This window comes from Toxorhynchites rutilus, chromosome 2 (genome assembly GCF_029784135.1).
Source record: "Toxorhynchites rutilus septentrionalis strain SRP chromosome 2, ASM2978413v1, whole genome shotgun sequence".
Classification (NCBI taxonomy): domain Eukaryota; kingdom Metazoa; phylum Arthropoda; class Insecta; order Diptera; family Culicidae; genus Toxorhynchites; species Toxorhynchites rutilus.
In genome coordinates this window covers 41,081,155-41,095,701 of record NC_073745.1, presented here as the reverse complement: position 1 = coordinate 41,095,701, position 14,547 = coordinate 41,081,155, and the positions used below count along the sequence as shown (strand labels likewise).

At 38.0% G+C, this 14,547-nt stretch overlaps 1 protein-coding gene across 4 annotated transcripts in view; it reads left to right on the top strand.

The window, feature by feature from the left end:
* Positions 1 to 14,547, top strand: part of LOC129764735 (transcription factor AP-2-epsilon) — a 431,999-nt gene that overhangs the window by 209,791 nt on the left and 207,661 nt on the right. For 3 of the 4 annotated variants that reach the window (XM_055764166.1, XM_055764160.1, XM_055764162.1), the window contains exon 1: positions 3,674 to 5,006. The exons of the other annotated variant lie outside the window; for it this stretch is intronic. In XM_055764166.1, coding sequence (XP_055620141.1) covers positions 4,998 to 5,006 — 9 coding nt within the window. In that variant the 5' untranslated portion in view covers positions 3,674 to 4,997. Of the gene's footprint in view, positions 1 to 3,673; positions 5,007 to 14,547 lie in introns of those variants that run through there. 4 annotated transcript variants of the gene reach the window in all.

Below are 14,547 nucleotides of genomic sequence, written 5' to 3'. Positions count from 1 at the left end.
GATTCCTCGAGTCAAGAGAGATGCACCACGATTGATATGAGGTGCAGACTAGGGGGCGTCGCTGATTAATGATCAGTTGCACCCCAATAGGAAGTATCCCGTGTCGGTCACAAATACAGAATACTGGAGACTGCAACATTCCAATTATGAGAAACTTGGTAATACTAACCTCGAGCCAACCGCGAGTAATCGATTACATATTACTAACATAGTCGTAAGACAAAAGTTGTCAAAATATTGAACTCCCGGCCCCCGCCAGGCTAACGCCATATGCGCCTTAATAAAATATATATTTTGGAAAAAAAGGGTTTATTTTACCGGAAATCAGCGATTTTTTCCATAAACGCAACTTAAATATATATTTGTAGCGAATTGTTAAGGGCAATTCTTTCAAATAATGTTGAGTTGAAAAAATCTTGAACAAGTGAATAGAAGTAATAGTATTGGCGCGTAGGAAAAATGTAGGAAAAATCTGTATTATGAGCTTCTACCAAGCAACTAGTCTCGATGAATTCCAACAAGTACTTTTCGCAGCTGATCGTATTAGAATCCAGAACGCTTCCAGGGTGCTACTGAGACCCCACTGGTCTTACTCACCAGATATTGTATCTTTAGATTACCAACTGTTAAGATTCCTATAAGAACTTCAACTCATTGTGTAGCAAAAAAGCAGTTTGTCCAGTTTTTTGAAGATAAAACATAGAAGTTTTGAGAGAATGGAATTCTAAAGTTGCGTGAAAGATGCTTAAATATTATGGAAAAAAACGTGCACCATATTATGATTTGATTCTTAGAACCGATACGTATTTTTCCGGACAATATTTAGAGCATGATTTAAGAATCAAGGGTTATAGGTCAACGAAATCATCGATCGCTATAATACTGCAGGTTTTTTGTTTTGACTAAGTTCATTATAGTCACCAGGCACTACCGAACTACCGCGATGATATCAACAAGGTTTCGACGTAGGACTACGTCTTACATTAAGGGTGCCAAATCAGAAAACAGGTCACGTTTTTATGAAACAAAATTTTTGCTGCGAACGGATTCTAACGATTTGCATACCAATCGAATCGGAAACTTTCTAAGATTTGTTTGATATGCTATACATTACAATCCCATAGTCTGTATATGGTTTAAATTGATGCAAATTGGAAGCAATCCCCTTTTATCCATATATTTGTTCTGTCCATGTGTGTTCTTTCCCGAACAGAGCTGTCAATAACGGGCAACTTATGCAGCCGCTAGAATAGAAACAACGAAGGGAGATAGCGAAAAGAGAATATTTGCGAAGTAAACTCCACCATTGCATAGTAAGTAAGCTGTCGCTAGCGTTTAATTGCCATTCGTATTTGCTCTCGTGCGCATCGGCTCTGTTTTGATTCAACAAGTGCCTAGCTTTGTTGATGGTTTTGACCGAGAGTCAAGAAACGATTTTTCATAAACGGTCATTCTCGCGATGTTTCATTTTTATCGCTGCAACTGTGTGCATCTGTAAGACGCGTTTTTGATGCTTGTTGAATGGCGAAGCACGAAAGATGCCTCTCGTTGAATACCCAGTGCAATGCGTGCTTAATATAAAGAAACGAATAGCCACATATGACCAATTAGTCTATTGTTCTCGCAAAGGCAAGAAAGAATCGTTGCTTCTCGAAATGATTCACCAAATCACGCAAGCCATTAACACTTTTCAGGGCCCCGGAACTTTTAACTAAAGAGTTATTTATGGGATTTAGACATATTCGCAAATAATACCCGAAATGATAAACCAACAAGTTAAAAAAATTTAAAGGGGTTGTATCTAGGACACGACCGCATATTTCCGACGTAGAACTACGAAATTATACAATGGAATCCACTTGTTTACCACTTTGAATATTATTTTAGAATGCATCGAAATTTTTGTAATAGATTATGTTCTTGTGCCAAAATATTTGAACGGAAAAATTGTCAAACGATCATTGTATTTTACATTTCCCTCTGGAATTATTACACATCTCATGTTTACGTAGTTCTCGAACCTCGAAAGTTCATTCACCTTTAGCATCTGAAATGACGATTTTTCCAAGCTTCCCAGTACAAAGCGAGTACAAAAGTACTCAACGCTAAAAATTACCCCCGACTTGCATGTATATTTGCAAAGCGGATTCCCCCAGGCACGCGATTTTGAATTCCGTGTTAGGGAAACACAGCTGGGTGGGATCAAAAATACCCCCGACTTACATGTATATTTGCAAAGCGGATTTCCACCGGTACATCGATTTCGAAGTCTGTGTTGGGGAAACCGTAAATCGGGCCTATCGAAACTTGGCAGTTAGGGCGTTAAGATAACGCTTGACATTTTACAGTTATTCAATTGTTCATCTCATGAAAAATAAAATTTTATTAATTGTGATAGACGCGCAGAAATATTTCCTATCACTTGATGCAAATATATTTCCGATCTGTTAAGAAATGTTCGAGTTATGAGCATTCGAAATACGGGTAGGGTTAGCACACAAATCGGCAGAACAAATGTATGGGAAAAAAGAAAGTTCTTCCAGTTTTCATGAATTTAAACCGTTTAGAGATTAGCCAATTGTAATGTATAGCATATCAAACAAATCGTAGAGAAATTCCGATTCAATTGGTATGCAAATCATGAGAATTCGTTCTCAGTGAAAACAGTTATTAACGTTAACTTTATTTCATAAAAACGTGACCTGTTTTCTGATTTGGCACCCTTCCTGAAAGACGTAGGTCTACGTCAAAAAAAAAAAGATTGCGTAGTCCTATGTCCTAAGCGGTCGTGTCTCGGATACAACCCCTCAAATTTTTTTTCTGATACCATTTCTGTATTATTTTCTGTACTGTGCTTCATTTGATTGTCTGATTTATTAAAACTCAAACAGTCTTAATAAGAATACTTGAGAGTAGTTTCACAAGCGCCATTTTAACAGCTCTGTAGATCAAATTTTATTTAGTTTTTTCTGTCATTCCATCACGGATAAGCTTATGATGACCGATGAAAGCTTATCAGGCAAATCTAACCAGCTTCTGCGACACTCACCAACACCAGCTCAGATTGCGTAAATTTCATTCTCTCCCATCGGCCGATTTCCCTTCGCTCAGTTGACTCTACCGTCTGCCGGTAGCATCGGTCGTATCCTGCGTGTACATAGAGCAGCAGGGAATGATATGTCGCCGCACAGCATAGAACGCACCGACTGTGTGTGTGATCCGAGCCGAGTCGCATCGATGCGATGCTGTGGGGATATTACTACGAGAGTGAGATGGCTTCTGCTCACTCCGCTTCGTTCGAGTGCGACCGGTAGAGTGAGAAGTAGATACTTACCCAGCGAGAGATAGCATCGCATAGCCTGTAAAATTCTCCGTGAGTGGGGAGAGTAGGCGTTTCCAGAGGCGTATTCTGACTCGCTTTTGTTGCTGAGCCGTAAGCCATAAGGCTGGTCAGAGTGTGTGCCTGTGTGTGGGTCGGTTTCGCTTTGGCTGGTTGAACCCCATGTACCACTGCCACTGCCACTGCTGCCGTTTTTATCTCCTGGTTTTGCTGTTGCTTATGCTGTTGTATACAGGCCACATGAAGCTGTGTGTAGATGTGCACATGTTGGATGCAGGGAAAATTTTTACAGGCGCCGAATACCCTGAAGCTTCACCTGAAACCCACCAGTTTCAATCTATCGATTGCGCAGACCAATTCCAGTGCGCTCTCCTTTTACGACGACGGGCCTTCGTTCGTTGTTTTTTTTCCGCTCGCTCTCGTGTGTCTGTGTTTGGCTTTTGGCAGGCAACTTGTGGCCTCTTGTTGCTTCTTGTAGAGTAGCAGATATTGCGGCAGGCGCGCGCGAATTTCTACCATTGCCAAGTGTTTTTTGGACTTTGTGTTTGTCAGTGATAATCGCTACCGCTGCCGCCGTGGATGCTTTGGATGCAAGCTAGCCGCCAGTGTGAAACCGCTGCCACCGATTTCATCTACCGCCCGCCCAACTTTTCGGGGAGATACGCGCGAGTGTGTACACATTTCGGGGCGTCCGCGACGCTTTTTCGTTAGGCTTGCCTCAGATCCACGCGTCTAATTAACCCACAGCAGCGCACCGTATCGGACTGTTTTTATCAAATTACCGCCATCGGATAGGTCGGATAACCGCGATGAACGCCAACAAGTGTGGAATGCCGCAGCGTCCAGTTCGATCTTTACCAGCAAACCTCCGCTAGATCGAGGGTGAATCAAATCGTGACTGAATCCAACTGTGTAAATGTTTCCAAAAGTGACACTCGCAATTAATTAATCACAAAACCGTAGCTAGGTCAAATTAGTCGTTCCATCAAAGGGAACAAATAGATATTAACTCCACGTATCTATCCTTTCCAAGCACTGTGTGTGCGATAACTCTCGGTTCGTTTTCCTCCCACACCTGGCAATCGCCTTACGAATCGTAATCGAAAAAAAAACCATTTCCTTAGTGCTTAGTGCTTTCCTCTCTCCAACATATGTAACCGCCGTGTTTTTCGCAACCCGCAACAGTTTAGTGAATCGCTTACAGCAGCGACAATCGTAGTTAAAAATTAGTTCATTTATAATACAGAGTAAAAGAAAAAGTTGTGATACTTCGATGTGCCTTTTGAAAGTAGTCCCGAGAAGCTGCTGCTGCTCCTGTCGCCGTTGACATCTAAACGTCAAACGCTAAAGGGAGAGAGAGGGAGCGAAAGGAAAGAGTTGTTTGTGAGAAGTTTCGAACAGCTGAATTCTGTTCGCAGGCAATATTTTCAAATATAATAAAAGCTAATACTGAGGAAAGGTGTGAACTTCCGGAAAGGAGCCTAAATGGATATTGCTGTTAACTGAAGTATACTGGTGTACTAGTTCTGTGTGCGTACGTACGTGTGAGTGTGTAAGTTTGTGTAATTATAAAATTCCTGCCGGAAGAAAATCTTCGGTGGAAATTTTCGACGAATTCAGCGCTTGAAGTTAATTAGGAGCAGGACAACTGTACGACATGATTATGGTATGATGATAGTTATGGTTTTTGTTGTATTACCAATATCTGCGAGGAATATTTTTTTGGTTGATATCATGTCTAGACAGTCAATACGAGGTTCGATTACATTGCTATGGGTTATTCGAGGTACCCATTTGGATTGCAGTTTTATTACCAACACATTTTTTTTTATTTTTTTATTTAAATCGTTTATTTTTACAAGCTCAGTTACATAGGTTTAAAGGAGCCGAACTCCTTACTGTATTGTTACTAGTATATATACATTTTTCCTTAATTCTAATGTTAATAATATAGGAAACCGATTACTCGCGGTCAACTCGAGTTTAGAAGGGTGACATATTTTCTTCAGGAAAAGGAGGGGATATGAGGATATGTTGACAATGATCACACTCACACTCTCAATCACACTCATCACACTCAATTCTTAAACCTATCTTATATCTAATATGTATTTACATTTCATCTTATTCTTAAGAAGGGATCCGATCTCTCACAAAGGAAAAGGAAAAGGAAAAACTAAGGGTATAAGGACAATCACACACGAAGATCGATAGCTTTAAGGAATACATATATTTGGGACATGTAATCAAGGTCTATCCGAGCCAACACATCTCTCACTGGCACCATGGGCTGCCTTCCTCGGGCCCGAAGGGTGACTACTAAATTCGATCTGGCGACAAGATACAGCTCGCACGACCAAACAACGTGCTCGATGTCGTGGTAACCTTGGCCACAAACACAAAGATTGTTGTCGGCAAGATTAATACGAAAGAGTAGCGCATCTAACGAACAGTGATTGGACATGAGTCGGGAGAAGGTGCGAATAAAGTCCCGACTCAAGTCCAGACTTTAGAACCATGGTTTAAGGCTAACCTTAGGGATAATCGAGTGGAGCCACCGGCCCAATTCATCTTCGTTCCATTTGCGTTGCCAGTTAACTATGGTATTTTTGCGGACTAAAGAATAAAATTCATTGAAGGCGATTTGACGCTGATAAATATCGCCTTCAATTGCACCTACCTTTGCTAATGAGTCAGCCCTCTCATTACCCAGAATTAAGCAATGTGAAGGGACCCAAACAAAGGTAATGACATAACAGCGTCTGGATAAAGCACTCAAAATTTGTCGTATTCTCTCAAGGAAGTACGGCGAGTGCTTTTCCGGCCTCACTGAACGGATAGCTTCGACAGAGCTAAGACTATCCGTTACAATGTAATAGTGTTCAACAGGTCGTGAGGCGACGCTGTCCAGCGCCCAATGTATTGCTGCCAATTCAGCAATATACACTGAGCAAGGATTCTGAAGACTGTGTGAGGTGCTAAAAAATTCGTTGAACACTCCAAATCCTGTGGACTCGTTTATAGTGGACCCATCAGTAAAGTACATATTATCACAATTGATACCCCCATACTTTTCATCGAAGATCGTTGGAGCGATCCTCGATCGTTGGTAATCTGAATATCCATGGATATCTTGCTTCATGGACAGATCAAAATGCACAGAGGAATTGATGTAGTCAGGGAAACAAACACGGTTGGGAATATACGAAGAAGGATCAACCTGCATGGAGATGAATTCATGATATGAACTCATGAATCCGGAGTGAAAATTTAGCTCGATCCCCTACTTACCAACACATTAAAAGGGGACTATATTTTTTCTTGTTTCTATTCGAGTATTGTGCTAAAAGTTAACTATGCATTGAACCTTATTGATATACAGAAATTTTCGTCGGTTCATACTTTATCTATTAAAGCTACGTCACATACATTACTTTCCCATTTAAAAATAATAAAGATCAGCATATGGATATTCTCAATCGTGACTATTGATATGAGTTAATTTTAGGATGTTTTTTGGGGTTTGGTTAACTATCGTTTGCAATATCAACGATAGAAAATTTGAACAACTTTCGAATCATTAAGAATTCAGCAGTGTGATAATTCAATCCCTTGATATCTGTCAAATGCAGACCTTATTTCCGAACTTAGTTACTGATATGTAGAACACTGCAATGAGTTTTGATGAGATCCATGTTGGATATGACAAGAACAGCACATTTTAAACACAACATAACGAAGGTACGAATATTCTGCATAAACAACAATTATTTTATAGTTTATTGAACCTTTATATTTCCCTTTATTTGTTTTTAAACACAATTGAAGAATGAAGTACTCGACAATCAAACAATACAGTGAACAGAATATGCACCAGTATTTTGAATTTTACCGCCATCAAACAGACAACAGAAATGCCAACAAACAAATAATAACCGTGGTACGCGATTCTCTTCTCATTGTGAATTGTAAACATACTACCAAAATAATTTTGAATCAACAATAAACGAGAAGCTCCAACCCACACGGTTTGTACAACAACCCTCAATGATAAATCGGCGGTAGGAAATAACTAGCTCTAACAATGAAAAGAAGCTTTTCTTTGGATAGTTTTAGGCTTCAACATTAGTGTTGAATGTTAAACTTACTCATGACTTTCAAAACATGTTTCAATAACAAGTGAAGTGCTGCTATCGACGTTTCTTTGTCCTTTTTCTATCCTATTGGGGAGACTTATAACGGAAAAGCAAACCTAGCAGAATATGACGATTTTCCTTCGATTTATTTTTATTTTATATTTATTTTTTTTCATACTTCCAATATTTGGGAGCCAATAGTGATATTTAATATTTCTCCCGATTAATCGATTTCGAAATCTTCTAATTGCATGTTCCCCGATTACACATTTTCCAATTACCCATCGGCTATTTTTTTTATCTCGGAATCTTAGTGATTCTTCGAAGCTTCTCCCTCACAGCCAAACAGAGATCAAAGTTGGAAGTGTTTCCTTCAACGAAAAAGTCCTCCGGTCTGAATGCGAATTGAGAATTCAATCTGAAACCAAAATTCGTGCACATAATACATATAATACACATTGTATCAATTGAGTTCCGAGACTTCAACTAAATCGGAATAGCGTCTATGGATTTGGTTTTCTGTGGCTTCTCTCTTTTCCTAAAACTTTTTTTCACAACACTAGGACTATACGAAAGCCTTCAACTGAAGCATTGAACTCAAAACGATTAATCTTTTATTTGTTCATTTCTCCCTTCAGCACACGAAAAAGCATTTGTTCTTCCGAAGATGAAATGTTTTCTGTCAACGCTAATTTGGTGCTCAAAGTTTAGGTGTAGACGAACCAGTACATAAAAATAAACAAAACAAAGAAAATGAATATTGAATAAGGCCATTCTCGATTACGGATTCTGTAGTATTCGTTCCTATTTTTTTATTGGTTTATTGAAGTTACAATCCAAGCTTAAAACTATCCGAAGAAAAGCTGCTTTTCATTGTTAGAGCTAGTTATTTTCTTCCGCTGATTTATCATTGAAGGTTGTTGTACAAACCGTGTGGGTTGAAGCTTCTTGTTTATTGTTGATTCAAAATTATTTTGGTAGTATGTTTACAATTCACAATGAGAAGGGAGTCGCGTGCTACGGTTATTATTTGTATGTCGGCATTTCTGTTGTCTGTATTATGGCGGTAAAATTCAAAATACTGGTGCATATTTTGTTTACTGTATTGTTGGATTGTCGAGTACTTGATTCTTTAATTATGTTTGATTGAAATATAACAGTGTTATGTATGTAAACATACATAATAGACAGATTTTTTAACAATATATGGAAGTCGTCAAAGACTAGAACTGGATGGAAAAATGATGGACCAGGAAGCTTCAATCAATCACTCTCATCTCTACTCATCACTCTGGAACTCCGCTAAGAAACTCTATCTAAATATATATCTATCTATAATAAACTATTATAAGAAGTTTGGCGTTACTTTTCACAACATCCATCTTCCAAGTGCGTGTACCACTCGAGGACTTTGCGACTTGTTCCATAAATCGGAGTGTTTAGGAAAACATTCTACCCCGAGCTCGGAACAGACTCTTTTGTTCGATATTTATGTTTTCCTTCCAAAACAATAACTTTTCCTCTAATCGTCTTTTTTGATGGTCCTAAGACAGACCGTCAGTGACAGCTGATACCAGATTTTTTCGATTGTGGAATCTACACATTTTATATTTTACATTCGATTATGCTGATACTATGCGAAATATCGAATGAAAAGTTATTTTTCGCATAAATGATAAAATCCCCTGATATTTTTATGTAGAATGGCTACAAACATCAATATTTGTTATAATAATAGAAAACGCTCAGATATATTGAATTGTTTGCAAAAAACTATTTAAAATGTGAAAAAAGATTTAACAGTACTTGTGGCAAAATAACGCTTGTTTTCGATTTAACGGAAAATATTTGAAAACAATAAAACTTGGTTGAGTTATATCGAATTCTGCTAAATTGCTAAACTTTTCCAAAAATATTCGACAAAATTTGAATTCTGAAATGATACTTCGTAAAAGACATTTGGTATAAATTTTGTTGAAACTTTTATCAACCTCATTTTCACTTGTAAACGTTTCTAAATCTTTTTTTTGTTTTTCATTGAAACTCAAAAAGGTGCTTTATAATGATAAAAGGTTGCTAAAATTAGTATAAAAATCTCTAACTGAAGTTTCATCGGAATTTCTCCTTGATACAACTTAATGTTACAACAATATCAAATTGTGCGCCATTGGGCAGTCCTGATCTGGACCTGACTGGTCTAGGGATACCATCTGTCCTGATTTAGCAGGACATGTCCTGAATTTGAGATTCATGTGGGGGGTCCTGATTTATTTTTCATATTCTTGCATTTGTCCTGATTTTTAGAATAAATTCTATTTCTCTGACGAATAGTAATTGATTGTATTTGGTTTTTAAGTGAAACCTTTTTTATTGGTGAGTAACATTTTGAAAGTGTGTAGAGTGACGGTTGCATCTCCCATGAGATCCTACATCTGTCTTCATTCAGAGTTCGAATCCAAACACCGAAACATTGCAGGAATATTCAATTGGAAACCACTTCCAAACCCATGATAAATTAAGTGGTGTAAAGATTAAATCCCTCAGAAGATTTGGACGTTTCATGGATCACAAAAGCTCAAATCCATGGATTGCCTCAGGAACACTATTGCGCACGATGTCTGATGACTCGGAACCCATCCAAAAATCTCCTGCACTTGTACAGAATAGAAGCCATCATCTCCGCCGTATTTTCACCGCACAGATCGCCCGAAATTAAATAAATAAATAAATATTAAATAAATATATTTGAGTATTTTAGTCACTTGAAGTGCGAATCACATGCAACGTGTTTTCATTTATTCATATCTCAACATAATGATAATGGTTTGGTCATAATCGTAGCTGTAACAGATGTCCTGATTTTTAACTCCGACCAGATGGTATCCCTAGACTGGTCCAATGTTCGACTACAATACCTGAAACGTTTGAAATCGAAGGCACTCCGAAAGTATTGTTTCCATTATCTTCGAACCGTTCTGTGAACTTCAGCATTCATGATCCAAATCGATTCGTATTAACGCAATGCAATGAATTGCTCATCGACTTCAACCAAACTGTTAAAGCCTTTGGTCATTGGATTCAACGAGATCCATTGGATCAAGAGGGGATACTTGATGGTCAAAGACTTTCTTGCTATTATTTTTTTTTTAATGTTTTTTGTACAAGCCACGTTAGTCTTTTCCCTTCCAATTCCAATATGCCAGCATGAAGTCAGATTCTTTTTATGCTAAAATTAATACCTTGTCTTTATATTTACAAGCTCAACAATTTTACTTGTGGATATAAATTGGCTGTGTTCGATAGGAACATTGGGAAAATTATGTAGAAGCTAAAAAAAAGTCCAAAATTTGACAGAAATTTCAGCAAAATTTTAATGGATTTTATTTGAGTTTTTGACGGACTTCAACACTCCGAACTCGAGTGTTTGTAGAGATTGTAGAGAATCTCAACAAATTTGTAGATCTGCGAAAATTTTGGTAGACTTTTATAGATCTTTTAGTGAATGGCGTACCTTTCCAACTCCGGTAGTCCACAGAAAAATTGCCGTTGATAGATTGGGTTATTCTGAAAATTGCCTATTTCAACTATACACCAGGGATTATTCAATCGTGCTATGCGGAACATTTGGTGTTCCACGATGCTCTGCAAGTACTCCGCGTAATCGATGAAATCATAGACTCACTTTGAAGAACAAACTTAAATTTTAATAAAAATAACACACTTTTTTCTTTAATGACCTTGGAAAGAGCTCTACCGAGAAAAACATCTGAACAACCCTGTATTACATCATAGAATGTCATCAGAATCTAATAAGTTTTCGTCAAATTAGATTTTAAACATGAAAATATCTATCAGGTCTTGAAACAGAAACCTGCCCTTTTCAGTGAGCATTGCAGGCAAGTAATTTTTAGTCAAAAATGTTGCATCTAAAACGTTACGATGTGAGACAGAGTACTTGAAAATAATGCAAGCTTTCGAGCCAACAAAAAGCCATTTGCGGGAAATATTGCTTTTCGGATACAATTCGAAATAATCAACGGGTGGAGCACTTCGGGTGATTGTTGATACCTATGGTGAAACCGATACTAATTAGGAAACTCGTCGCGAATTGTTTCAACGCTCCAGAAGTAGAGATTTTAGTATCGAAGACACGAAGCGTATTCAGTGTCAGAGACAAGAAGCTTAAATGTAACAAGTACTTGAATGAGGATTCAAGTGAGCCCGTATCGTAGCTTTGAAAATAACCCACACGGTATCTGGATTCCAGACGAAATGGAGAAACTCATGTTGTGTTGTATATTATAAACTGTTGAAAGCAGATCTTCTCAGGAACTCGCTACCGAACACAACCCATGCGTTTGTTGGATGAAAAATGGCTTCGAAATGAGTAAAATCACAATAAGGTAATTTAGCAACACGACAACGATCGGGCACATGCTGCTCAAGTCGTTCAAACATAACTGGAAACAATTTAATGAGGCGTCCTACTGAAATCGCCATATTTTCCTGTTATAGCACCTTCCGAATATTAGGCGGTGGCGATCTGGCGTAGTGGTAACATCCGTACCTCTCCCGCTAGAGGTCACGAGTTTTAATTCTCACACCCGACATTCTTCCAAATATGGAAGTAAAAGTGACGAACCAGCCAAAAAATGCTGAAAGTCACTAAATATAGAAAAAAAAACCTTCCGAATATCGTTTGTTCTGATAAGTGCCATATGGCCTGGTTTAACAGCACTTTCGTTATTACAAAGAAACCAAAAATGAGAAAGATTCGTGGATTGTTTCGAAAGACCTGTACAGTGATAGACATTCGTTTAGCCGCACTTGAAAAAAAAACTTGAAACACTTACAAAACAACTAGGAATGTTCTTTTTATCGGGATACTTATTTGCTGTAGTGATAGTATATTTAAGTCACTATTATTGAAAGGTCGTGCGTCACAATCACACACACACACACAAGGCGGCATCGGTGGATATAAACATTCAAGCGTCGTTCTTTCCAAATTTACAATATCTTGTAAATTTTCAATTTACAAGATAAATATTAGATGTGCAACGTAAGAAGTTTGTCAGATTAGTGATTTACGTAGAATTTAAAGGAATGGCGAAAGGTATTCTATTGACGGAAGAGGGGCGGAAAATAATAAAATTGATCTATCTGAGAAAGTGGTACGGAATTTCTTTAAATAGTGCAAGAAATAGGGGATATAACGACCAACAAATGGGAACACCAAAGTTACTTTGCGTCTTAAAGGTCGAATAAGACACGAAGCAACCAGGAAACGATGTTCTGCTCATACATTGAGGCAGAATCGGTTGTTCCAGTAACGAAGAAGCATATTGCGCGCATCTTGAATGAGTCACCAAACATCATGTGGAAGAAACCTCAAGAGAAGCCGAAAGTGACCGCCACCCATAACCAGAACCATCTCATTTTCGCCCGGCAATACATGGAATGGAAACTAGAATGGAGAAAGTTTTGTATTTTCCGGCGAAAAAAGTTCAATTTGGATGGTCCGGGCTGTTACAGTTGCTATTGGTACAATTTAAGTCAACGGCATGTCGTGAGATCGGAGCGAAACTTTTGGGGCGGAAGTTTGACAGTGTCTCCCCAGCAAGCTTCCCAGGAATGTTGGGCTATAATCAATATGGCAACACTTTGAAAGCTGTCTGACTCGATGCCAAATCGAGTTTTCAAAGTGATCCGAAATGGAGGTGGACATACTAAATATTAGCCACCGATTGGACTGGAAACTTACCGCACAAATTTTCTTTTATTGAAATTTTAGGATGCGGCTAAACAAATGTCCACCCTGATTCCACATATTTGAATTACTTAGAAAACAAAAAGTACATTTATACTTTTTTTAGGATGAATTCGATGAAAATAAACAATAAACGTCTTATATGAGCAAGACTGTACAAAGAATTGACTTATTTTTGAAAATATTGAGGAAAAATAGGGTGCGGCTAAACGAATGTCTACCACTGTAATTCTTCGGACGAGGGATAGAACTTTTTTTTTGCAATAAATGTTCAAATTTTGTCAATAAAATGTTCTAAGTTTTGTTCGATATATGAATACAGCTGTAAGAACTGTGTAATGGCTATTCACAAATTCGTATAACATATTTTTTTGTTGACGTAGGGTTGCGTATTTCGGGCAATTGTGACTGCTATATTTTTCATCCATTTCTTGATGAATTTGCGAGATTATTAAATCTAAAGATTTGAAAACTTGTTGTTAGTGAGTTTTCAAATCGTTAGATGTAATGCAATGATTATTGCAATGTAGACAAATGGAACAAGAAAGGCAAAACAAATGAAACACATAGTTGTAATCGCGACACATGGCATGAACCGATTAGTTTTCCCCATAGTTTGATCATTCGACAATAGCAAAAATACACCTAGTATGTTTGTATTGACCTGCCCAAGAATATGGGAAGAATCCATGTCGCCAAACAGTAGTTCTAGTAGCTAGAAGAATTCGAAATCTTTTTTTTCTTTCATCATGCAAAATTTCTCGATCGGGTATCCACCAATTTAATAAACCAAGACTATTAGTGGTTTTATTCCTTGTAAATACTGCTGATAATCGGATGACTAATACAGCACCACCTTTCAAACTGGCTAATGATTCGATGCAGTTCCTAGCAATCTTCAGCGGATCTATCGGTGAAACAAAGCTTAAGATCATCGCATACACGATTCGACAACCATGTGGGATGAGTAGCCGAACATCATTAACATTAACTAATAAAAAAATTGTTTGTTTGAGGAACACTTGAGCAACTTGTGTAGACTTAGCTCTGCAATGATTTATGTCTCACAGTGAGTTGCCTGTTGACCAAATAGGTATTCAATTGATGATCCACATAGTTAACACGTTGAGCCCCGATTTTTTCTTGCCGGGCTTTTCATTCAGACCGCATCAAGAGCGATTGCACAATATCAGTATCGGTCCCATTTCCCAAAGATATTGGTGGTATGAATAGGAAATAGTCAGAAATTCTACTAGAAAGTACCGTCCTGAATCATATTTCGGACACTTTGTTCCAATATC